We start from the raw sequence: 26300 nt of genomic DNA, 5'->3' as shown, positions 1-26300 counted from the left end.
TGCAACACTGTGCAGTAGATTATCCATGGCACAAACTGCAATTAGTCTCTCATACCTCATTGAAAGAAGAAGGGAGATCATAAGTGCCTACCTGCCATACGTGACTTCGTGCATCTATCCTGAAGAGCTTTATCTCTGAAAAAGGAGCATATCTACTCCTGCAAAGGTCTGTAAGGTCCATTAAGCTAACGGGTGCTATATAAAATTGTTTTAATTTGAATATATTCCTATCAACCTATACAGAAACATAGGAAACGCCATTTTGGATAAGACCAGTCGTCCGTGCAGCAGAGTACACTATCTCTGACAGAGCCAAAATCAAGTATTTCAGACATGCTAAAAGCCCCCATGCATAAAACTTCAGATAATCTGCTTATGGTAATTTTTTTCTACTCCAAATCACAAAGATTTATTTCCCTTAAAAATATTGTATATCTGATGTAATAGTGTCTATATTATTTTCCACATTTCCACTTCAAAAAGGCCTCTATCAGATTCACATTCTTTTTATTAATTCTAAATGTGTTGCTTTTTCTCTACGTTCAACATCCTAATAATGTTACAGTAAACTAAAATCTAGCCTTGCACATTTTTTCAATGCCTTTTCACATAGAAATATTACACAAATACATGTGGTAGCTAATGTACAATTTTCAGTGCAAACAAAGTTTTGGACTTCTAAGGTTTCTCAGATTAAAATTAGTCTTCTAAAATTTCTGAGTTTTAATATCACTACCAAGACATTTTAAAACAATCTAATGGCAAAGTAAAGTGTAGGTCTTGGCAACTGTTCGAAACTTACTCCAAGAAAATGATTTGATTCTCTCAAACCTAGTTAATGAGTGACAAGATAACTGCATGGAAGAAAAACCCATCAGAGGCTATTAAATACAGTGATACAGACAATTTCTGGCTAAAAGGGTCTTTAAAATGTAGATTACCAAAGCTTAATAGTACGCCAAAATTTCGCTTAGACTGCAAAGACTATTAAAAAAAGGTACCAGGTCTTTATCACCAATCCAGATTTTTCAGTATAACCTCTGTTTAAGGATTTTAATAATCACGATGGACTAAAAATGACTTGTCAAGGTCTCTGATGACCTACTTTCCAGGAGTCCATGAAACCCTCTCCAAAGAGACAAAGGGACCTGGCATATATCTACATGATAAACTGAATCCCTTAAAAGTGGTATTGCAGCAACGGCAACATCTGCAAGAAACCTCACCTGCATAGAAGATTCCATCACCGATACCACAGTTACAGCATCTTCCAAAGTCACAGTATCCCTAAACATCAACCGGGCATGAGCTATCAAAACAAATGGGCATTGAAAGCAAGCGTTACCAGAGCCAAAAAGCCTTTCTTTTGTACTAGAAGTGAGACAGTATTTCAAATTTTTTCAGCTCTTCAAACACTTGTGTATGTTCCTAAGTTAAACATAAACATAACCCTTTTGGTTTTAGTGTCAATTTCAATAGCAATTGGAAGGCTTAGTTTTACTAGTAAAGAATGTAACGAGACTTCCAGATTACAGTTACAGTGACAGTTCAAATAAAGGTGCTCAGAATGCTAGAGTTAAAAAATGTGACGTGTTGGATAACACAGCAAAGAGTGTGCTATGAAACATACCTATCTATGTAGGTACGTGTCATCGCCATAAGGTAAAAAAATAATTTTTATCACAGGTCAGGAAAGATTTGATTTCCTCTAACTGGTCTGTGTCACAATTTTAGTGTTATTTAAAATGCTTTTCTCTACAATAGCTTTATTTTTTCTTCCTTTCCTTTCTTAAATCAGCAAAGCAAAACTGATTTTTGTAAAGGGATATAATGCAAATAATTTACCACATAAAGCTCTCCTCCCAATTGGCCATGGAAACACACACATTTCTTACTCAAGAGAAAGGCAGGTTAATTAATACCATCTATATAATACTTTGAAAGAACAAAATGCTAAAAGATCCCCAATCATGTGAATGCATAAGAATAGAAGAAATGCTGAATGTGAAAATAACATGTGAATTCCTAAAAGCTAGGACTCTCTTTCACTTAAATAATTTTTCCCCCAAAATGGAGAACAAAAAATAAACACCCGATGCAGGAAGCACTGCATCACTGGACTGGCATATAAAAGCATACAGATCATTTATGATTGTTATACAAAAATACAGTACCTTCTTTTAAATTCATCCTGAAAATATTTGACATGCCATTTTATAAAACAAAATCGTATCAAGACAGAGACCTCCTGCTTCCTTTGTTTTTGTTCTTATAAATGAAATAAGATTTGAACTCAAGAGTCAGAAACGTTGAAGTTGTATTGCAAAATACAGACTTGATTATTGATACTTAAAGAAACAAAAATGTTGGTTTTGATGTTACAATTTTAGGATAGAAGCAAATACTTGACACCTTTCCTCAGGCTGAGCAGGATGGCAAGCCAGGACTGAAATAAAGTAAAGGTAAATTCTGAGATTGCTTTTCATAAAGACACATAACGTCTAAGTTTTTTCTCTCAAATGTGTTTTTTTTTCCAGTGGTTTTAGTTTTTATTATGGGTGTGAGAATGGCAAAATTAAAACCTATTTTGATAAACACCCTTTCCTACATTCAAAATCTCCAACCCCAAAACTCTGTAGATTACAAAGATAATACAATACAAGAATCATCTATCCCAACCTCTACGGAAAAGCTGCTTCTCTGCTTACTGGCTATAATTATACTCCTGATCTATTCCTTTTATAAAGGTTAATTGTTAGCCTAAAAATAAAATTGCCACAGCCTTACCTTCTGCAAGGCGTATCAAACTCTCTAACAAGCGAATGGTAGTTCGGGCAGCATTTCTGCAGTCGCTCTGACGCTGCATTTGATAGTAGCGTACAAGGATCAGGTTGCTCTCATCAGACAATTTTGGCTGTATACTTTTTATAAGGCGGAAGTAGGTTTTCATCTTTTCCATGCTCCAGAGCTTTTCTGATTTGCTTGGGCAACCTGCATTACAACTGCCTAGTCAATAATTCTGTAACAACAGACATCAAGCTTTTTCCTAAGAATTCCTGTTAAATAGACAGGTGTATATAAAAGCCATATTACCGTATTTCTGGGGCATACTGGGTTGTCTGCACCCTAGTCCTCAAGGTCTTGGTCAAATTCCAATGTGGAATTTTACACACCATCCAATCCCTCCCCTGTCAAATTCCATGGTACAGCCTCCAGAAATTTCAAGAGAACTGCTGTCAGACTCACTGCCCACCGGATGGTACGGTCAGTGGTACTAAGTGCTCTAGTATGCCTTAAAACGCAAAATCATACAGGAATGTATGTACCTCCTCTGGCCTTTTTACCTATTTTGTAGAAGCCAAAAGCTACCTGCCATATTCTGAACATTTTTGGCAGAGAAACATAAGGGAGATGGGAAGAGAAGGGGGAAGGGAAGGGGGAAGGGAGGGGAGGGGAAGGGGAAGGGGAAGGGGAAGGGGAAGGGGAAGGGGAAGGGGAAGGGGAAGGGGAAGGGGAAGGGGAAGGGGAAGGGGAAGGGGAAGGGGAAGGGTAGATAGCTGAAGAAGTTTCCTCTAACCACTTCTTCCCTAATGGGGATCAAAGCCATGGTCCTGAAGTGGATGGAGAAGGGGCTGGTTAAAATCAAACCGTACTACCTTCCCCAACTCCAAAGCACAGAGCTCCATGTAGGGAATATTACTGTTCATTCTTTGAGCCCTGCAGCACAGGCAGCTCAGATTTATTCTGTCTGAATTAAGTTTCCCATTAACAGCACGTACAGTTGCATGGTGTGTAGGATCTGCCTATGGAGCAATGTAAAAGTGCAAGATGGAAACTCTCCACTTAACTGAGTAGTCTGGGCTGAAATCTCTTGTAAATGATCATAGAGCAAAAGTATAGCGTTCTCAGCTCACCCTTATTAATTAATTAGTGATCTCTATCTTATTCCTACTTGAAAAACAACCATGCCACAGGAAACTACCATAGCAAAAATGTAGACACTAATTAATTTGAAAGACTCAAGAATAACAAACTAAACTGAAAGGTGAGGAAATGAAAAAAAAAAAAAAAAAAAAGAAACCAAACAAAAAACACCTTATAATTTAAAAATACTACTCTTACCTTTATTTTGCAAGATGAAGGACGAAATGATGCGGTCCCATTCCTCGTTCTTCGTATCTAACAATACTAAGACCAAGTCAAATCTGCTCAACAGGGGACTGCCAAGAGCTATGTTGACAGAGACAGACTCATTAGGGTCATAATGGCCTTTTGGGTTTGTTGCTGCCAGGATAGTTGTCCTTGTATTAAGCTTGCACACCAAGCTAGAGGAAAGTATGGTGAACGTTATGATTGAATTAAATTGGGTAAGGGAAACGATTCCAAAGTGTTAAAAATTACTACTTTTTATGTCATAAAACCCACATCTTACCTTGAAAGACCCTAAGAGCTAAACAATACAGACAAATATTGTATTAAAATACATTATATATACAGCAATTCTCAGTCAGAAAATAGCAACTAGAGAGAAAGACAGTGGTCAGGATACCAAAAGTAAATAAGCAATATTGCCAAGAGTAATCTCTATATACAACTAGGTTCTCAAATGCTGAAACCAACATAATTTTTCAGAAATAAACATGACTTTGCTGACCTATACAGTACAGAAACACATTTTTTTATGATGAAAAGTAACATATTAGCTTAAGTCACTTTTTAAGAAAGCAAAATAAAATGCGTGTAAATCTGTTATGAACATGAACCCAACCAAACAATGATGGCAGCCATATCAACTGTTTCTCCAGGGAAACAGCCATTTCCCTCTCTTAACCAGGCTATCCTGGCATGCGTCTTCAGATGTGGGGAGAGATTATTTTTATTCTAGTAGTCCAAATGTAATCTTTTCTGTTAAGGCAGCAGAAGCATCTAACTTTGGTTTGTCACTGAGCTATTTCTAGTCAGCTCCTGAGTAACTGCTGCCTCACGTCCAAAGTTCTTCTGTAACTGAGAGGAAGGACCACAGATCTATCAGCTTATAACCAAGTGGAAAAAACCCTTATCTCCCATGCACCAAAATAAGACCTCAAACTAACAAAGAGCTTAACCTATCTGTGCTAAGTTACTAGTCAAAAAATCCTGATTACATGTAGTCCTTAAAAGTGAGCAACCGAGGCACATATATGCAAGTTAGCAAACTGTGTTCTGGGGTCTACAAAACCCAACACACCGCAACAAGGTACCTGGCTAAAATATGTCGCTATCTTACTAAGTAGATAGGACTATGTTGATTCCAAAGATCTGTCCCCAGCTGCATGACTGGCAAAGGCTAGTAAGCTCCCCAGTGAGAGCAACATTACTTGCCCACTGTCTGCCAAAGAGGGTAAAGAGAGCTTCAGTGGAGACGCTCTGAATAAGGAAAGGGCATGATCAGTTAGAGAAGCCCAGAGGATGTGATTGGAGCAAGAGCTGAGTTGAAGGCGACAAGTAGCAATGTGGAAAGCGTGACGTCTTTTGAGCAGCAGAGATTCCAGCAGTACCAGCCAGGAAAAGATTTGGGCCTGGACAAGAGCTGCATATGACTGACAGAATGAGATATGAGCTCAAAGATCAAAGTGGTGGTGGGGGAAATGAACACACACTACTTTGAAAAAGAAAGTGAGGAACTTAAAGTAAGCAGGAGTTTACATTTATGCTATGCCCAACATATAAAATTCAGCAGTCTGAAAATCTCTTCGTCTTTTTTTGTTACCATGTAGTATTACTGGATTTTGGAGAAATGAAGTCCCGCTTTCTGAGTTCCAATAAAAAATTCACGAAGTTCCCCATTTCACGTATGATTATTATGACCACTCACAGCAAAGGACAAAAAAAAGAACACCAAGTCTTCTTAGGTAAGTGCCCTGGCCTACAGTGGTAGACTGAAAACCCAACAGTGAAAAGAGTATGCACTTATTCTGATCGCTTGCAACCTCTGGTCCAGTACACTGTCCTTTGAAATGTTGATCTGTCTAGTTCAGGAACACTGCTGTGAACAAAACTATGAAGTATCACAAAGAAAACAGATATATTTAATCAGCATGAAAAACCTCTCTCCAAGTACAAGAAGTACAAAAGAAACATCTTATGTTGCCTTATCACATACGCCAACATACGCCAACATGCCACTTACCCTGCCTTTGCAACACTTATGGTTTGTTGCTCCATAGCTTCATGGATACTGGTTCTGTCATGTTCTTTGATACTATTGAACTCGTCAATGCAACAAAGGCCTCCATCTGCAAGCACCAGTGCTCCAGCTTCCAAGTTCCACTCCCCAAAGTCCTTCACAGCAGTCACTGTCAAACCTGAAGAATCAATTCCTTCAGTCAGTATTTCCCTTAAAAAACAAGAGTGCACTTGAGTGAAAGGAAGGGACCCAGCACAATGGCTTGTGCCACAAACAGAAGGCAAAACTACAGGTTAGCTCCACCACATAACCTCTACCATGTAACTCACTCTACACCTAGTGGCAGGACATCCTACTGGCATTCAGCAGGCTAGCCTGGGTCTGTGGAGCAGATTCTGTTAAACTTCCCGTGTTCGACAGTCACTTCTTTTAGGACTTTGTTAATTGAACAAAAGAGATTAGGGGAAGAAGACTAAATCTGCCAGATCAAATTGAAAATTTAGGGCAAATGCAAAGATCACAAAATTATGGAATGGACCCATTCAGCTGCTTCTTCCCATCAACTACTAAAACAGACAAAAAATTTTGAAGCTGCGAAAAAAAGTTGGGGGGAAAAAAAAAGAATTTCAAGTTATCTCATAACTCCTGGCCCCAGGAAGTGGAGACAAATTCTCACCTTAAACAGTTAAATTTCTTTATGAGATTTTGGGTTCCTCTAAGCATCAAGCAAAATGAAAATTCAAAGATGCCAAAGGATGAAAGGGGGGGGGGGGGGGGGGGGAAGGGGGAAGGGGGGAATTTCCCAGTAAATCTATCCATGATACAACACTAGGAGCACGGCAGATCAGGAACTGCAGAACTCTGAAAACGGCCACTCATTATAAAGTACGTGCAGCTCCTTTCAAATCTTCTATTCCCTATTTCCCAGCTTCTTCTCTATCTTTAGCCCTCCCTTTTTCCTCCAGTGTTCAGCTCAAAATATCCTAATAGCTGACAAGCTGCAACCAGCCTAAAATCTCCTGGAATGCTATGGCAAAACTTGCCCAAGAATCCCCCCCCACTTCCCTTGGTTCAAGTAGGAGAGGCCGTTGAGGTCTTCTCATTGCTGTGCAGCCCACCACAGTAGCCATTTGTTTCAAATGGCCAGCAAAAAGTTATTGAAAATAACTAATTCCTGATAACATAACATGTACTTTAGCTTGTTGTGAGAAATCTCCTCCATTGTGCCAAATTTTTCCTGTTTTCCTGGACTCTACACTGAACAACTCAGGCAGTCATACATATAGCAGAATTATAAAAAAGCAAAATAACCTCTAGCCTTGTGTCAGACATACAGAGAACGCTACTGAAAAGTGGAGCAGGCAACACGTCAGGCAAGCATCAGATGATGGCATTTCTTCGTCAAGTACAAACCAAGTGTCGTCTACTTTCCAAACCTTGCACAGGCTTGGAGATTTGCAGAAGGCCAAGGGCCTCCGCGCCTCAGCGCTGCGCTCTCGCCTGCTGCAGATCTGGCAGCACTCTGCTTCCACCAGCAGGGCTTGGCCTCTCCACGCAGCTGGGAAGATGGCTCCTACATGCCTGCCCACTGTGCATCATTTCACTGCATTCAAGGGCAGCCTGCAGACGTTACTAGAGCCTGGCTGTATATTCATTTCCACACGGAGTCCCCTCTCGTAGTGAGGGTACACCACTCGCACCCCCCCGAGCCCTGAGCACTTTCCGCTCTCCCCCCACAGAAGCGTGAGGCGTGTAAACTGGTGGTACAGGGCTGCATCCCTCCTCCCCATCCCTCGTGCATGGCAGCCACAAGATGGCCTCCTCTACGGGCCTCCTGCTGCCACACAAGATGGCCTCCTCTACGGGTCTCTTGCTGCCACACAAGATGGCCTTCTCACTGGGCTTCCTGCTGCACAGGGCTACGTGTTGTTTGACACTCTGTCACCTAAGCACTTCTTTACAAATACAGGAATGGGATGGCTTCTTGACAGCACGGCTGTGTAAAAGACACGTTCCTGTCCCTCCACAGTTGCTCTGCGGGCGGCCTCTCCACCAGCAGTGAGGTGGATTCACAGCCCACCTGCACCCAGGGTGCCCAGCGCCTCACCAGCAGACCCCCCGGGCGCGCCCCAGCGAGCAAGGTGCTGCTCTGCCGCCTCCCGGCAAGCTGCCTTCGGCCAAGAGGTCGGTGCCACGGTGCTGGCCGGGACAAGAGCAGCTCCCCTGCGGGGTCCAACACCCCCCGCGCAGCCCCACAGCCCCGCACCGGGGCTGCCCTGGCAGCCGGGACCCCATCGGCCCCCAGCCCCAGCAAAACCAGCTCACCCCTCCGCCCCCACCACCTTCGGCCACAGGAAAAAAAAATAAAACAAAACGAAAAACAAAAGCCTAAACACCCCCCGCACAACAGCCCCCACGGCACATGGCGGAGCCCCACGATAGAGGAGGGGCGAAGAGCCGGTTGGGGCGGGTGCCTCGGCTGCGCTCCCGCCCCGGCCCCGCCCGCCCGGCCCCGGCCCCGCCCCGCCCGGCGCGGCGCGGCCCGGCCGCCGGCCGCCCGTTTCCGCCGCGCGCCGGGCGGGGGCGCCGCGGCGAGGCGGCGCGGGTCGAGCGGGAGCGGCGGGGCCCATCTTGGTGCCGCTCGGCGGCCGCGCTCGGGGAGGAGGGCCCTCGCCCGGCGTGCGGCCAATCCGGGCGGGCGCTGGCGGCGAGCAGGGCAGAATGGGCTGTAGTTTAGTGAAATCGGAAAGCTGCGAACAGTGTGGAGTGCTCCCGGTGTAAATAAAAGGGGGGAAGAAAAGTTTCTGCAAGTCGCGGCTCCGCAGCCTCGCCGAGACGCTGGCACGGGGGTTTGTGCGTGGCAAAGAAACCAACACGCTGGACTTTATTGTGCTGCGTTAACGCGCTCTTCCTATTGTTTGTGTTTTTTTCAAAATATGGCAAAGGTTCAGGTGAACAATGTAGTGGTGTTGGATAATCCTTCTCCTTTCTACAACCCCTTCCAGTTCGAAATCACATTTGAGTGCATAGAGGACCTGTCGGAAGGTGAGTAGATATTTTGCCGATACGGATTTTGTAACCCCGGGCTCTCAGTTTCAGGGGTTTTAAGGCTTAAACTTTGCACAGGCCTGCGCCTACAATTTAACAGTTTCTCCTTCACCGCATCGCCGTGCCGAGGCGGAGGGACGTGCTCTCCGGCGCCCGGGCCGCCGGCGGAAAGCCTCTCTCGCCGAGCCCGGCGGGGAAAGTTGGCGGCGTTCGCTTTGCCCCTGGCCGCCGAGCCGGGGCCGCCTCTCCCGGCCGCGCCATCGGCGAGGCCGGCTTCAAGTTGCGAGGAACTTGTTTGAGTGGTGGTAGCCATGTTGCCAGCTTTGTGTGTGCGTGGGGGGGAGCGCGAGAGGGAGAGGGTTAACCGGGCTCGGCTGCCGCGCATCCCCGCGCCCGCGGGGAGACGGGCTGGTGGCGGCCGGCGCCCTCGCGGTACTCGGGGCGCGGAAAACGCTCCGCGGCCAGCGTTTTGTTGGCCTCGTGCTCCATTTTAATACTGGGGGGGGGGGGGGGGGGGGGGAAGGTAAGAAAAAAAAAAAATCGTGGTGGGAGGCAGGGCCGGGCGGGCTCGCCCCCAGGTGCCGGCAGCCGGCCGCCGCGGCGGGATGCGGCGCGGTGGGTGCGCGGGGCCGGCGGCGCGGTACGGTACGTTGGCTGCGGGAGCCCTGCTGGTGGGGGAGGGGGCCGGCCGCCAGCCACTATTTTTGGAAGTCACTCGAAAGTTACCGGCAGCCGCCAGAGCGGGGGGGTGGCCCCAGCGGCGCCGCCCTGCAGCCGCCCCGCGGGGAGCCCCCCGCCTGAGTTCGGGGCGCCGGCCGTGCTCCCCCGCCGAGGGGCGCGCCGCGCAGCCGGCGGGCTCCCGCCTTCCCCTCCGCCGGGCGGGCCGCGAACCGCCTTCGCCTCGGCGGCGCTCCGCAGCGCCGCCCGCCGGGCCGCCGGCAGGCCGCGCCGCCGCTCTCTGCGGGAGTCGCCCCGAGAGGCCGCGCGTCGCCCCTCGGGCGGGAGTTTTGAACGCCGCGGCTGAGGGCGAGGAGAGGCGGCGGCGGGCTGGCCAGGGGACGCCGGGCGCTCCTGCCCGCCGGCAGCGCGGGCGTTGCGAGTGAGCGGCCGCCGCTCCGCGAGGCGGAGGAGGAGGCCGCTCAGCCGGGGCTGCCCTTGAGCGGAGGAGGACGGCGGACTGGCCCCCGGCGGCGTCCTCGCCCCGGCCGACATCAGCGCCGCCTCCTCGCCAGGAGCCCCAGCGGCCTGAGGGCGAGGGCAGGCAGAAGGAACACCGGAGCTGGCGGGTGGTAACCCCCGGCGGGCTCCTTGTCGCTGCGGTTCAACTTGCCTCACCCTGCCCGCTTCTGTGGCGGTTCTCGTGCGTGCCGGCGGCCTGCCGGGCGGCCTGGCTGGCCCTGCCCCACCGCCACGGGAGGGATGGCGGGAACTTGAGAGGAAGTCTCGCCTGAGCCTGGGATTTCCTCTAGGCCTCTGCCGCCGGTCTCCTGCCCTTCTGCCACCGACCGACGCCTTGGCTGGAGCCGCCCGTGGCGGGGTGTGCTCCGTGCCCGCCTCCGGGTTGCTGACGGGATGGCTGTGGTCAGTCTGGCCTCATCCGAGGTACAGCACCAGACCCCTCGAGGGCAGCTGCTGCGGCAGTGCCTGTCGTGGGGGCTCGGCACGAGGCGTTACGCCTTTCCTTCCAGTTGTGCCCAGCTGTATGTGACGTGCTCCTCACTGGATTGATGTTAGACTTAATCCCGGGCAATCGGGATGAGTAGAATTATAGATTGTCTAATGCAAAATTCTCTTGTTCCCTTCCCCCGCCTAACTGCAAGGTAGCCTGCAGGATAAATTCAGGATGAGCACTGCTATCTTTCACATTTAAAAACAAGATTAAACCTAGCCTTTCTATACTTGATGAAAAATCTGCTGTTGTTGCCTTAGCTTTCAGCTGCTAAGATGTCTGTGTACGGTGCCGTTTTCTCTTCAGCCAGTCCTGAGCACCACTGATCTCAAAATTTAATTTATGAACTCCAGCCCTCCTTTTTTTTTTTTTAAGTTATTCTTCTGTATCAAAATACCTAAACTGCATTTGGACGGACCTATTAAATGTACAGTTTAAAACTTCTTTTTAAAAAGAAATCTTGTTCAGTACTAAATGTTACTTGTTTAGAATGAACTTTATACTGTTATCCTAGAATAATGGCACAGGGTGGTGTGATAGTTTCAAGTAGTTTAGCCTACAAGCCCTCACTTCTTGTAAGTAGTCATTTACACTCAGATGCTGATAAAAGATGTCCTTAATTGTCCTGGTTGAGTAGCTACTGGCAGTAGCTAGTACTACATGCTTAAGAGGTAAATAAAACCTCTGACACAGTACCTGGCCCACTGTGCTGTATGGAGGAGTAAAATCCCTTCTCAAGTCCTGTTAATTATGTTACTTAAACCCCCCAAATCTGCATTGATGTTAAACACTAAGCGAGAAGAATTCATTAATGAGGAAAGATGAGTTGCAATCCTAAAGCAGGAAAGATGAGTTGCAATCCTAAAGCAGCCAAGTTCTGTTGAAGTGGTAAGTTTTTTTTCTATGCTCAAGAAACCATAATGTAGACTTTTGGATTTTGCAAAGCACGGCAATAAAGTAAATATAATAGCATACAGGTTTGTGCTTTTGCATAGACAGGCTTCCACTCAGCGAAACAATGCTTGAGAGTTAAGTAGCATTAAAACAGAGTATTTCCTTGGGCTCACAGCTGCGTCGGAGGGGCACTGTCCATAGAGGAAAAAATATGCAATATACCATGTAGGTTTTTAAGGTACGGTTTTGAAGCAACAGTTTCATTTGGGGAAAAAAAAAGTCTTAGTCATAATTTTCTGTAATAGTGATCTTTTTTTTCCTCTTGTTTATAAAAACAAAACTCTGTCTCTCAAGTGTAGTTCCATTTGTGTATTTCTGCACTGTGGTTTTCAATCAAAAAGTGAAAGTTGGCCCAGGCAGAGCTAACCTGTGCTAATTTGCAGTTTCGGCTTTCTAATACCTGCGGTGGAGAGGGTGAGATAAAATAAACTGAATTGGAAGAAATGTTTGATTTTGGTACATGATTTTAAGAAGCAAAATGCTACATTTACATTTTTTTTGTCTGTAATTCAGGATGTGGGTAAAACCCAAGCACCAATATCCTCAATGAGAACATGATCGAATCTCTAATCGTGCTGTCACAATTGTACATACTTCTGGGGTTACACGCGAAGGAACGGGGGCACACAGATAGTGTGCCTGGTGCTTACACAATGGGTTTTCTTCTTCAATAACTACCTTCCATGATCTGTGTAATTTAAGCAGTGAGGTGTAGATGTGGAAGATGGGAATGTCTTTTGGGAAGGTGGGTCAGTATTCAAGGCATGTAGTGCGTTATAGGTGTTTATAGGCATCATCCCTGTGCTGCAGCCATTCCGACAGGGCTTTGAGAAGATGCTCAATGCAGCTCCCCGCAAGTAAATGGGCCCTGACCTCTGTATACAATTTAAAAATTAACCTGGCTATGAAAATAGAGGGATTCCTGCCTAGAGAGAGATGGTGGGATGGTCTGGTTCTTGAGGACTGCGGAAGGCATCGATAAATTTCCCCAGTGAAGACAGGTCCTTGTTATTTTAGGCCCGTTGCCAAAGAAACAATTTTTAGGCTATGTAAAACTGTAGGTAGGCAAGAGTGGAAGACCCTTACCTGTAATGATAAATAATTTTTTTTATATATTTTTGTTTTGCTGTAGATTTGGAATGGAAAATAATTTACGTGGGTTCAGCTGAAAGTGAAGAGTACGATCAGGTGTTAGACTCTGTTTTAGTAGGACCTGTACCTGCGGGCAGACACATGTTTGTATTTCAGGTAAGTTTGATTTAACTGTTTCTAAAAGGGTTGTATTAATTTGTTTAAAGATGACTCTATCAAACTAAGAGGCACTTAAAAAAAAATAGTAAGTTAGAAAAATATTTCAGTCAACTCTTCAGGTATCACAGAGACTTTCCTTGAAAGTCTGTTCACAAGCTGGTATTTCTTGCCCTTGATATTTCCATGGTCATATTTTCACTTGTGGTATCAGTAATTAGAGAGGGTGATACAAGTACTGTTCCTGTAGCTACTGATAATTTTGACCAGTCTGGTTTCTATACATATTCTAGATCGCTCAGTAATCAACAGTGCCAGTGACATGGTTTACACTAGCACCATCAGGCTTAACTCCCCTGCAGTTGGTGGCAGTTTCAGATGATCGGGAGCAGTAGGCAGACAACATCTTCAGAAGGTCAGGCCAAGAAATTAATTGTAAAACTTTGCCAGAACAGTCAAGAGTTCATTTACATTTGGCGGGATAATTGTTCCACCGTGTTTGGCTAAGCATGCTAAATCACAGCAAAATACAGCAATTTGTAAAATGGGACAGGATTCCAGTGGTAGATAGCAGGTATCTGGGGTACAAGTGTGTAGATTAAGACTGTCCAACAAACTCCAGAGCATGTGACAGTCCTATAAAATATTGTTGTTAAAGCCAAAAGTTAGTAAGAAGGAATAATGAAGGGAAGGAAAACAGGGAAAGAGCAGCACTAAGATGGCTTACTGGCCTATTCTGGTTTCCATTTTAAGTCAGCAAGAGTGGGGAAAAAAACTCAAGCAGACTTGCCTAATTCTTAGGGAAGTTTGTTTTTGTTTTTTTAATGAAAACTAATTTAGCTCACTTTTTTCACTATTTATCAAATACTGGTATTTATCTTGTAAACTGAGAGCAAAATCCATCAGCAGAAAAATCAGATTGAAACGGAGTATGGCTTATTGTATAAGAATGATGCTACTTTCCCAAATTCTGTAAATTCACTTAACTGCTTAATGGCAATTGCATGCTGGAGCATGAGCATTAAAAAAATTGCTAATGAATACACCTTCTTATTTCTCACAGTTACTGTAACTGTTTTAAAATAATACCAGTATTTGTGAGGCATCTTGATTAATCCTGTAAATTCCAGGAAACATTTTTTTCTTACAGGACAGGCTAAAGGAATAGGGTTAGGCTGGAGGTTACGTTTATCAGCCACAGACGTGCAAATCAGTCTTGAAACATTTTTTGGTTTTGGAGCTGGGCCTAATTTGTCCACTCTACAAATAAAGCAGATGTGTAACAAATGCATCATTTATTAACAGTTCTTCCATTATCAAGCTGTTATAGCTTATGGCATTAATTGGTCAGAAGTAGGTGATCCTCTATTGCCCTCAGAGGGGCTGCCTCGTAGCACTACATGCAGAGAAATCCACTGGCGTTTACTTTTCTGATGTAAAAGATGCACTGTTTTCAGTTAAGTTACAAAGATTCATCATTGATGGTGACGGGAAGGAGCAGGAGGCAGGGGCCTAAAAAGGCAGGTTTTGGCTGTCTGATTCAGAGGGTCTTGAAAATTAAATTTACTGGTCTTGCAGTTTGTGTAGGATGGACTGATCGATTGTATCCCAGTGATAACGGACACTACAGCTAAATTAGGAGTAGGTGTGTAGACACTTTGCGTGGACTGGAATAGGTCCTGTAAGAGAGTCAGGACTCCTTCGGTGTTATAATAAAGTGTCCCTTTTATTTCTTACAAAGTACTGTTGGTCTTCAAAAGCTGGATTTCAGGTGAGGGTAGGGCTCTGCTACTGTGTACACAGGAGACCACCAAAACCCAAAGTGCTGCAATAAGCTTTTGCAGATGACTGAAGCTATTTTATTCACCAAACTGAGGCAGCCTGGGAGATGGAGAGAACTAACAAGGGAAGGCAAGAACGTGGCAAAGCACAGAACCGCAGGAGGCATATAATACAAAGGAAAGAGACTGTGTTCACTAGGGACAGCGCAAGGAAAGGACCGTTGTGGAGGTGTCTAAAATTTTCAGCTAATCATATGCTAGATTTTTCTAAATAGGAAAATGGCTGAAACGGCAAGTAAAATGGAGTACCGTACAGATAAAATACCAAGGATGATAAAACTACCTTTCTTGAAAAGCAGCTGTGTATCAGGTTGGGAAGTCAGCCTTACATACAGACAGATGGAAAACTATTGTGCTTTTCAGACTTGCACAATAAGCCTTTTTTTTTTAAAAAAAAAAAACCCACAACATTTAAAAAGGTTTTGATGTTAAAGGCCCACAGCTTGGCCTGTTTGGTTCTAAATGCCAAGATATAAGTAGTGAAACCCGATTCCTTCTCTCTGTGCACTTGGGGATTGGTAATAAATTCACCGAAACTTCTTTTTGAGAATATAAGCACATCAATAATTTACTATCTTTAAGTGGGGATATGACCTTAGCTACCTACTCTGCAGTAGTAGCTATGTGAATAAATGTATCGCATGGAAAAGCAAGATAATTTAAGACAACCTATACATTGAGCGATTTCATAAAATTCTTCAGTAATTTCTAGCATAAGAATGGTGTATTAAGACAGTGAGTTTTAGGCAAAAGTTTATCTGCTGCCTCATTTTGCCTACCAAACTATCTGTTTGCAACTGCTCACTTGTGATGGTGACGGGAAGGAGCAGGAGGCAGGGGCCTAAAAAGGCAAGTTTTGGCTGTCTGATTCAGAGGGTCTTGAAAATTAAATTTACTGGTCTTGCAGTTTGTGTAGGATGGACTGATCGATTGTATCCCAGTGATAACGGACACTACAGCTAAATTAGGAGTAGGTGTGTAGACACTTTGCGTGGACTGGAATAGGTCCTGTAAGAGTCAGTGACTCCCGTCACCAGTTGAGCGAGCCCTTTTGTCTTCCACCTATGTATGATCACTTGTTTCCTAGGCAATTAAGAGGTTTGACATCCAAGGTGCAGGAAGTTCAACATTTGAGAAAAGACAGTTTAAACCAGTGTTCAGTGTCTTTACCACTCAGCAAAACAATGCTTGAGAGTTAAGTAGCATTAAAACAGAGTATTTCCTTGGGCTCACAGCTGCATCATAGGCTACTACAGGACACACAATGACAACGGGAGCCTGGAAGAACTAAAATCCTACGTGAGGGTGTGAGTTGAGTTTCATGGGCAGTTAAATGGAACAGTGTCCTTTTGCAATATATTGGTCTATAACTGCCCTCTGTGGAACTTAAAGTAATTAAATGGTCCTAGGTGCTGTTAGAATGAGACTACTGAATTGAAGTGGTGATTTCATCTCTCTTGGCAGTTCTTGCGATTTCTTCAAGCTTCTACACTTGTCTTACTCCTTGGTCATCTTTTCCATTCCCCTATGGGAGCTGTAAATCCATTTGGTCGTTTTCTGTTCCCCTCAGGGCTGGAGGAAGGTGTGTTCTACCTGACTCCCTTGTTGCTTCTCCTCCCCTTGGTGTATTTGTACTGGAGAGGTCCGACTCATCTAATTCTTCTGCAAAGTGCCTACAGCTTCTTATAAAAAGCTGGACTGGTTTGAAGGCTTAGAACTGAAGCAGCAAAAAGCAGAAGCCAATGCTGCATGACCACTAGCTCCCAAACTTCACAGTCCTGGAGCATATAAATACTACAGAAAAGTAATTCCTGCTGTCCCTCTCATCCCTAATCTCACTTGTCCTCTGTCCTTAGGCAAGATTTGTGCTACCCAAACCATTCTAACATACATTGTTAATACCAACTTGTACTCGCAACACAGGAGTTCAGTGTTGGCTTCAGATCTTCATGTAAAATTGTAAATGTGAAGCTGTTTTGTTTATGCTTAGATTGCTGTTACTTTAAAAGCCTTCAGCAGGATGAGGCATCGCATTTTTGTCAATAAATGTGTAGTTAGAAAGTATTTGAAGGGACTGACGTGAGCCATGCTTTACGAGGTGAAATTTTTTGATTATTGATAACTGCAGACCTACAGTAAGTAAGGACATTGAGAAAGCTTATAAGAGTTGCTTATTAATTAGGATTGAATCCTGGCTGAAAATGTCAGATGTCTTAGAGCGATGATGCATTTAACTGCATTCATTTTAACAAATGTAGGCATGTGGAAGGGGGCAAGAGAGACAGTAGTTCATGCCTTTCCTAGGAATCTGTGGGACAGCTCAAACCTCACTGTAGCCTGTTCCCATTGTTCTTGATGAATTATAAATTGCAGTGTTTAAGGCTTGGTCTTGTAAAAAACACATATACAGACCAATTCAACCTCAGAGATGCAAAAAAACGCCAAAAAACACCCCCACCCCCCCACCCCCCATTTAAAAAAATCTTACTCTACTGAATTACCAAGGTAGGCTGGAGAACAATGTCACTGTAGAATTGGAGGGATGTTTAGTACACTTGCTCAAACAACAATTCAGCTAATCATATATTTAAAAGCAGTTTTGGGTCAAAGTTGGCTAATCGCCCATGAGAAATGTCAGTGCACAATATTACTATATTCTGAGTAATTCCGTCTCTAGAGGATAGTGTCCTAAATTCAGGGTTGATGTTCCTGTGAAAGGAGGTGTATTTTCTGGTTAACTTGAAGAATGAATTTAAATACTACTCAGCTGCGAAGACATACTACTTGATTCCCCTGCTAGATAGGCATGTGGTATCAGGGTGGTTTTTTTTTTTTTAATTCCATCTTTCCTTTCACATTCAGGCCGATGCACCTAACCCAGGGCTTATTCCAGATGCAGACGCAGTAGGTGTAACAGTTGTCCTAATTACGTGCACCTATCGAGGTCAAGAATTTATTCGAGTTGGCTACTATGTAAACAATGAATATACTGAAACAGAACTGAGAGAGAATCCACCAGTAAAGCCAGATTTTTCTAAGGTAAGGCACATTTTGTTCTGGTTATCTATCAAAGGTATGCTTATAGAAAGAGGGTTTTAAGAAACAAAATCAAATCCCAAGTGGTTCTGTAAAGTGCATGGATTGAGGCATCAAATAATGGAAGAGAATTGAGGGGACAAACTACAAGTGCCATGAGTTGCCATAAATTTGGAGAACATTGAGAAGCCCCCAAGTCTCCACCAGCTTGAAGCTTTGACTGGACTTCATTATTATTTTACACTGACTGCGTGAAATAAACAGTTGGGTACCCTCTAGCTGTACCACTGTTGACAAAGTGGCTCTGTTATTCAGAAAAACAGAATAATTTTTTTTTTTTCTAGGACAGTCAACCTGGAACTAAGTTTTAAGTATTAACACAGTTGTTATCCGTCTGCTTTAGTGTTAGATGCAGTTTCTGCAAAAAGGTAACAAAACAAACTGAAGAGCAAGTTATGTATAAAATGAGAGAAGATGGGTAACCTGGTAAGAGCATGGGTTGGATGCTTATCTGATCAATGGACAACTTGACCAAGGAAGTATACAGATTAAGTTTAAAAAATATACATCCTTCATGGTAAAAATTAAAACAGGACTAGAATTAAAAGATGATGTGAAATAGCATTCTTTGGAACCTAATAAGAAGATCAATTAAACATCAAAATGTTGTCAAAATCCTGTGAAATACTCTACCCAGGCAGACTCTGTACAAACTACCAAGGTTCCACACAGCATCTGGGTTTGTTTTTGATGGAAGGTTTTGTGGAGTTGTTTTTTTTTCTCTTTATGAAAGCTGACGTATATGTGTACACACTTATCTTCCAAAGTTGTGTCATGGTGAAGATTTTGTTACTTCTCAAGTTTGCATGAATTATGACTGGATATATGAAGCAATGAATGGGATAATGCCTGTACTGTAATGACTAGTACAGAGATAATATCCATAGTCACTCAAACTGAGCTTCAAATGTAAACTAAACTGAATTGGTATGTAAATTGGTTTTTTTGAAGTCGCTAATGATTTTCTATGCTTAACTTAATTTTCAGGGATCAGATGTTTAATAGTTCTCAGAATTCAAAATTACAGTTAATTTTGAGGATTCTTAAACTTATTATTGGTTTCTTTCTTTTTTCTTTCATTTAAATCACACATTTACTTGTTATTTTGGGTGTGAATGCCAGAATGTTGACTTCCTTTAAGCACTTGAATTTAGAAATGCCTAGAACTGCTTGTCTTAATTCTCTGCTTATATAAAAAGCTAGCTCTGCTTCTGTGAAAGAGAACAGCAAAAGCTATCATGTATTTGTTAAAAAGTCCTTAATGTGACTTTGGGACAGAATTTAAACATACAAGTAGAAGGTTATTAAATTGATCCATTGGTGGGTAATAGACCCTACTAGGTTCAGAAAAAGAAATGGTCTTGTTAGTTTGCAGAAGAGGTTGGGAAATATTTAATGAGTGTGCTTCCTTTGAGAATAAAATCAGCACTGCTACCAAAGCAGACTTTTCTTGTGATCAGTCTTAATTTTCGTGAGTGGCCAATGGTGCTAAGTTGCCATCCTCTAGGTAATCTTTCACCATTTTCAAGATAATATATAGTTAAGAGAAAGTGAACATATTGCTTTTTTGGCTGCATACATAACAAATACAACATGTTTTCAAAGGAAGATGAAGGCCAGTCATAAAATATATGACTAATGTCTCAGCATGTCCACTGCTGCAATATTATTATCTTCTGAAATCAATGTAAAGCATGCTAATTTAATTTAAGGATAGGTTGTACTCTTAAATGAAGACAGACATTTGAAGGAATTGATACAATTATTGCAAAAACTGTAAAGTTGATGCAAAATTTTATGAAGTACTGTGGTTTGCAAAATTTTTGGGGGGGTAGTCATTTGCTTTACTAAAAGCTGGCTAGAATAATAAACACTTGCACTTTATTTGCAGAGTTCTTGTAGAGCCTTGAACTCGCATAACAGTTAAAAATATCCTCTCAAAGCAGTTATTTTGCTGAGTAGGATATTAGAGTAAATGAACAAGTAGTATGTTTCTGTAAGCAAGTTTCTGATCCATAGATAGTAGCTACAGATTCACATTTACATGAATGACCTTTTTAAACAAGTTGTTTTACACATACAAGGCTATGGGGAATAAAAGGGGGAAAAAAAATCTATATGCACGTGAACTCCAGTTTGAGATGTACACATTACATAATCAGTCTATTTTCTCTCTCCCAGCTTCAAAGGAATATTTTGGCATCTAATCCCAGAGTCACGAGATTCCACATTAATTGGGAGGACAACACTGAAAAACTGGAAGATGCAGAGAGCAGTAACCCAAATCTACAGTCGTTGCTTTCTACAGATGCATTACCTTCAGCATCAAAGGGGTGGTCAACATCAGAAAATTCATTAAATGTTATGTTAGAATCTCATATGGACTGCATGTGACTAACCACCATCGTTTTGGTACTGTACATGTGTTAAACTGTAAAAACAACCAGAACTATTTCCCTCAAATTCCATAAGTACATAGTTGACAAGCAATGTGAAGAACTTGTTTTAAAACATCCTGTAGAAAGTTTATAAAAAAAACCAAACCAAACAAACAGTATTTGAGCAAATTGTGGAATATAAATACAACTATTTTTAAGTAATTGCCTTTTTTCTCTAATGTGTTATTCTATGTGGTCTAAACCAAACCTGATTAAAGTATACATATTCTCCCCCCTCCCCTTTTACTTTGTAAGCACTATTAAAAGCTAAAAAACTTAGAAGTTAAAACATTCAGGCAAAACGAAGGAATAATGCCATGTCCCCATCTCTGATAATCCAGATTGCCAAATATAAAGTGCCCTTTAATAGCAGCTTAAGAACAAAACTGTTGTTAGATGAAGTGCAAAGAAAAAGTATCTCTTAAAAAAAAAAAAAAAGTCCAAAAATGTCCTCTTGCTGTGGAAGCAGACAGCGCAGTATAATTTTAGGTGCAAGCTTCTTTTTCCTTTCAAGGCACATACTTGTTACTTAAAGCATGCAATTTGAGATTTACCATCTGCTATCTTGGATTTTAGGACTTTTTTTTTTTTAAAAAAAAATCTCCTGCTGCTGCTGTGGTTTGTTAAGGACAGTGTTCCATCTGGATTTGGGTGGGTATCTCAGGAAAGAATCCTTTTTCAGACACCCTAATAGCACACACAATTGGTTGGAAGTATTGAAGCAATTACTAGAAAGTTTAAGAGTTAAGCAGAATAGCACAAGTATCCAAAAAATGCTCTTCTGCAAGACTTATGTACAGCTGCTGGCTGATATGTTTATTTTCAGGTATGCTTTATTCTTGTGGTCTCTTTAACTAATAATAAGGAGTTTAGATGCTTTCTTTCAGTGTTTTAAAACATCTGGAATTTAGAACTTTCCTGTTTTCTCCCTACCCTTTAAGGCAATCCAATGCACTGGTATAAATCAAGATTCAAACCCTGTTGTGCCAGGTGTGACGCATTCAAGGATACATTGCCTGCCCTGAAGCTCTTGCACTGAGACATCCCTATTACCTGATGCATCCTTGAAGATAAAAAGAAATAAGCAGTAAATTGTAAAGACTTAAGACATTATTATGACACTACCAATTTAGTTATTCATTCCAATCCTCATTAGCCTTATATGTCTACTGTGACTGTATGTGCATTTAAAATTGTAATCTGTCATGTCAGATTACAGAATATAGTTCTGCTAGTTACTAGTAACTGCCCAGACTGTGAACCCTTGTAGGTTCCATGTCTTTTAAAAAAACCAAAAAACCAAAAAAAAAGGTAGGTTTCATGATGACTGGCAGTATAGCTCTGAATAAAAATAGACCGCTTTCTCTTCTCTTCTCTTTCTGCATTCTCAATAGGGATGAAGATGTCCCAAGCAGTTAGCACTTCTGTCTTTCCACATCATTAGTGAAATTGTCTTCGTTTCTAACATGTATATTTTTTAAATCAGAAAGGAGTGACCTGATCTGAATGTACATGCACATGTATGTTTCTTGTATGGAAACTCAGCAGTACATATGGTAGCTGAATGAATTCATGACATCCATTAATATTTGGAACCCTAATTCTAATGTGTGCCCTTAAAAATATCTATGTGATTGTTTAAAATTATGATTAGCATTTTAAAAATACTAACACTCTTAATATCAGTATGACTTAACACAAAGAACTGGTTGCCAAAGCAGCTGCTTCACTTGAGGGCGGAAATTATGTGAACTTTTAAGAAGGATCTTTTGATTTTTCAATTATATTGCAACTTTAAGGTCTACAGTGACATTTTGAGATTTTTCATGCATTTTATTGTTCTATTTATAAATCTATTTAAGATATCATCTCTTAAATGTAAGCATGTAAATAACTTAGTCACCTGCTGAAAGAGTGTCAGGCTAATACTGACATGTCTGTACCTTGAGGCAAGGCTACTGTAGTGGTATTTCAAACCCTGGCACCTATTGAAGATTCAAGAGAAAACATGATCAAGTACAAGCTGTAACCAGACTCCATCCATCAGTAGCATGAAGGCTTCTTAGAAGCATATGCCACCCAGTGATGGAAGCAAACTGTATTACTGCTATTGCAGAATCAACTACAAAGTCCAGTCAGCAAAACTATGTCACCCAGCAAACCAATTAATTTAGAGAAATCAGAACGTGAAGATCTATTGTTCTGTTTACGAGGAAAAAAGTCAACTCTGCACATGGACTCAGGTGCAATAAACTTCAAGCTAGACCAGATGGCACGATGCTGCAGTAGAATTTGGCACCACCTTACCTGACACAGTAACACATCCAAGCTACAGCTGACCCACCAATTAACAGGAAAAAGAATAACCCTACTGTACTTGGTGAAAACTGGACAAGAACAACTGGACAACACCTCATGAGAGCACCTCATGATCTCTGCAAGAGAAATGGTCTTCCTCTGCTTTTTGAGAGACTGGATGCCTCTCAGGTCTTCAACTTTGTCCAGGTCTTAGCAGTCCACACCCACTGTCATCTGAATATCACTTTTCCTGGCAAAATCAACATTCCAGAGACATGGAATTTTAGAAACCAAATTCCAGTTCTCCAGAGGCTTCAGGTCTGATAACTGGGCAACATCACAGCAGAGTTAGTGATGTTAAAAGATACAGTGCATATAAGGCATCTCTGTAAAGACTTGTCCCTGATCTCTGTACAGGGGGGCTGTACACATGGCGCATAGACAGCTAGCGCAGACAGCACAGCGTTACAATTTCAAGGTCAAAGATGAGTTCACCTTCCCACAAACCTCCACTTTGCAGAGACCACCAAGATGCAAGGGAATGCTACAGATTCTGTTGAGAGGACTGGCGATGCATCTCGCTGTGTTTCTACCTCGGACAGATAGGTAGCCTGAATTCTATGAGAAGATTGTCATAACGCTTATCAGAGATTACTCAGGTACAAAGAAGTTAAGACAAGGATCAGACAAGGTAATGTTACCGATGAAAAACATGGGTGGGGTTTTTTATATCTAGCTTGAAAAAACTTGTCCCTTCATCTTACAGTCATTGTGATTTATTCATGCATCACCTTCAGTCTGAATTACTATGACACTGGGTTTGAAGGGGGGCAAAAAAGGCTCCAGCTCCATCATAGTGGAGACTGGTGAAATTTAACCTTTCCAGTGGCTCTACAAAGCTCCACTAAAAACGCCAACCCTTTTACTACCAATCTTCAAGACTGCTGCAACTCAGAACTTTAATACAATAACCACAGTAGCTTAGTTTATAGCTCACCAGACAATCTGTATCCTTGAGATAGGGGTGACAAAGTCACAAAGACAAATCTGATGATCTGACAGTCTGTTACTTGCTTTGTAGGGCCTCAACTGCTGATTTTCTGGAAGTCAGTTCAGACTGGAGGCCAGCCACTTGCAGCTAGGCAAAGATTGTCCCTTGCCATCTGAAAATGGTAGTAGGGAAGAAAAAGGAATAAAACCAGAACACTTACGCACTTGCACTCCTGGCAAATCCTCATTTGCCAGAGACAGCAAAAGAGCAAAAAATTAACTAAATCTTAACTGCTTCTGTCTGGGCAGCTACAGGAGATCCTTCACATACCTACTTACCTAACTACCCTCCCCTTATCCATAGCACAGTGGTCTGCAAGCTTGCAGATTCTCTCACTGTTTAGAGAGCCTGCAAATTTTGGTCTGGAGATGACGGGTTAATTGTTCCTGTTGGTGCTAGCTGGAGGGCTCTGCTCAGTGCCAGCCGGGAAGATGCAACAAAACTAACAACTACCTATAAGGGCTGGTGGCGTGTGTGGGACTATTCATGTTAGGCCTTCCCATTTGTATTTATGTTTCCAGTTAAAGTTCTGCTTCTTAAGAGTTGGTCTTGTAGTGTGTGAGATGAGAGCTGGGCTGCAGGAGACAGGTGGAAGGATTTTTGCTTGATTTTTGGTTTGGCCAAGGAAGTGTGTCTATCGAAGAAGAGCCAGTTGGAGTCACTAGGGAGGCTTTGTTAAAGGCAAAACCCAGGTTTCTATCTGGAACTTAGAAAGCAAAGGCCCTTTCAAGAGGGGATGGAGGGAGGACAGACTTTCCAATTTTTGGTAATGCTGATTTGGAGGCATGGCTTGGTACCGTGGCACAAGGGATGTGACTGGCTTTCCTGCAGATAGAGAAAATCAGAGGAAGGAGGCGTGTGTATTACGAGATGTAAGAGACAACAGCTGTGTGTTAACAGCAGTGTTAAGAACTGGCTGAAACGTCAGGAACCTTGAAGGAGTTCTTGGTCTCCCTCCGAAACACCCCTGGACCATGACATAAGGAGGCCTACCTTTCAGCATAAGGGGGTCCTCCAGTTTGTCCTGTCTCACAAGGGAGGTGTGGCAGACATGCAGATACAAACTAGGAAGAAGCAGGGGCTTTATGAGATGGTGAAGTGAATCCTGAAGACATATGATACGCATCCAGAAATCAACTGCTTGAAATGCCTGCCATGTTAACAGCAGGATATAAAATGTCTGATGAAGGCCCGCCTAGATCTATTATGCAGAAGTGCGTAAGACCTGAAACCTCCAACATGACGAAGATGCTGCTTCTGCAGTATTGCCTGTCCCATCACAGGGCTTCAGATACAGGTGTATGAACAGACCAAATTCTCTGAAGACAGGTATGTACTTGGCTAAATAATCTTTTGCATGCAGGTAGTCAAGGTAAGCTCTGTCTCAGGACAAACCTATCTTGGAGAAGCATTACTGAGAGGAAATTAAGGGAATTTAAGGATCTGCAAGAGATGAGACATTGTTACAGATGTGGCATATCCTGGCAAGGTTTGCTCACAACTTCAAAATTAATTCATTCAAGAAGTCCAGCAGACTTCCTACAGAGTTAAAGCCTCTTCAACTTGAGGCCCAACTGTTTAAGGAAGAGCCAATGAAGTCATGCTCTCCAGAAAATATTTTAAAGGTACATGCTGATAGAAAATACTTAAACTTCATGTACAGTTATGACTATTCAGGAAAACAGTGAAGGATCCTGTGGTAGAAGTGAAGTTCCGAGAAGAGTGGCCTAAAGGCTGCATCTCTGTTAATAACCTGATCAGGGCCAGGATATGGATCCACAGTGGAAAACTGTTCTCTGGCACTTCCTTGGCCTGTATCAACTAGGGAATGCCCAGGGACAGTTTGGGGAGCTACAAACAGGGCAAAATGTCTCCAGTTTCAGTGTCTTGCGTACCTCAGGATACTGACACCATGTACTCTATTCCTAACGATAGCTGGATGGCTCACGTCAGCCACTTTGCTCAGAAGGGAGACAACTGTTAGCACCTGAAGCCTGCCTAGCAGGGCGAGGCTTACTATGAAGAAGAGACATGGTCGTTTCCCCTCGAGTTAGCTGCCTTCAATGAAAAGAAAAAAAACCATAGTAGCAAACTGCCATTGGCATGATATGGACAATGTTAGACATTGCAAAATGTCAGCAAAAAGGCAGTACTCTTAAGGCTCTAGAGGCTGTGAGAGGCCAGAAGGCTGCATTTCTTACCGCTCAGGAAGGCATATTGTACAGAACTGGAAAGCTGGAGAAACAGCTGATAGTCTCCCAGATTTTTAGACAAGCTGTTCTAAATACAGATCACAAAATTCTTTAAGCAGTCCATCTGTGGAGGGACACAACACGAAACAGAACTTTGCAGAAATGTGAAAGGCAAATGTGAACCAGGAAGCAGCAGAATGACTCTGGCCCGGACGTCCACGAGCTCCAGACCCGCCAGCAGCAGGCGTGTGTTGGCTCCTGTCCCTATGGAGTCGAACACACCACCTCAAGCTCCACAG

General features: G+C 42.9%; 2 protein-coding genes across 2 annotated transcripts in view; one reads left to right on the top strand and one right to left on the bottom strand.

The window, feature by feature from the left end:
• Positions 1-26300, bottom strand: part of MCM9 (minichromosome maintenance 9 homologous recombination repair factor) — a 47116-nt gene that overhangs the window by 7296 nt on the left and 13520 nt on the right. Inside the window, exons 7-10 of the mRNA XM_086461264.1 lie at positions 6170-6344; positions 4123-4325; positions 2788-2991; positions 1227-1309 (exon numbers count right to left, since the gene is read on the bottom strand). Coding sequence (XP_086317390.1) covers positions 1227-1309; positions 2788-2991; positions 4123-4325; positions 6170-6344 — 665 coding nt within the window. The remainder of the gene's footprint in view (positions 1-1226; positions 1310-2787; positions 2992-4122; positions 4326-6169; positions 6345-26300) is intronic.
• ASF1A (anti-silencing function 1A histone chaperone) lies at positions 8889-20635 on the top strand. The gene is made up of 4 exons (XM_086461265.1): positions 8889-9211; positions 12970-13085; positions 17789-17965; positions 20204-20635. Exons 1-4 carry the CDS (start codon positions 9103-9105, stop codon positions 20414-20416), a joined length of 615 nt encoding a protein of 204 aa, XP_086317391.1. The 5' UTR covers positions 8889-9102; the 3' UTR covers positions 20417-20635.

This window comes from Leptosomus discolor, chromosome 2 (assembly GCF_034619465.1).
Source record: "Leptosomus discolor isolate bLepDis1 chromosome 2, bLepDis1.hap2, whole genome shotgun sequence".
In the NCBI taxonomy this organism is placed as follows: Eukaryota; Metazoa; Chordata; class Aves; order Leptosomiformes; family Leptosomidae; genus Leptosomus; species Leptosomus discolor.
The sequence above is the reverse complement of the archived record's forward strand: the minus strand, read 5'-3'. Positions and strand labels throughout refer to the sequence as shown.

Excerpts from the sequence above, each read along its gene's own strand:
- ASF1A (XM_086461265.1), top strand. The coding sequence starts at position 9,103 with ATGGCAAAGGTTCAGGTGAACAATGTAGTGGTGTTGGATAATCCTTCT. Across the intron at positions 13,086-17,788 it reads GACACATGTTTGTATTTCAG|GCCGATGCACCTAACCCAGG; the intron begins GTAAGTTTGATT and ends TTTCACATTCAG. Across the intron at positions 17,966-20,203 it reads TAAAGCCAGATTTTTCTAAG|CTTCAAAGGAATATTTTGGC; the intron begins GTAAGGCACATT and ends TCTCTCTCCCAG.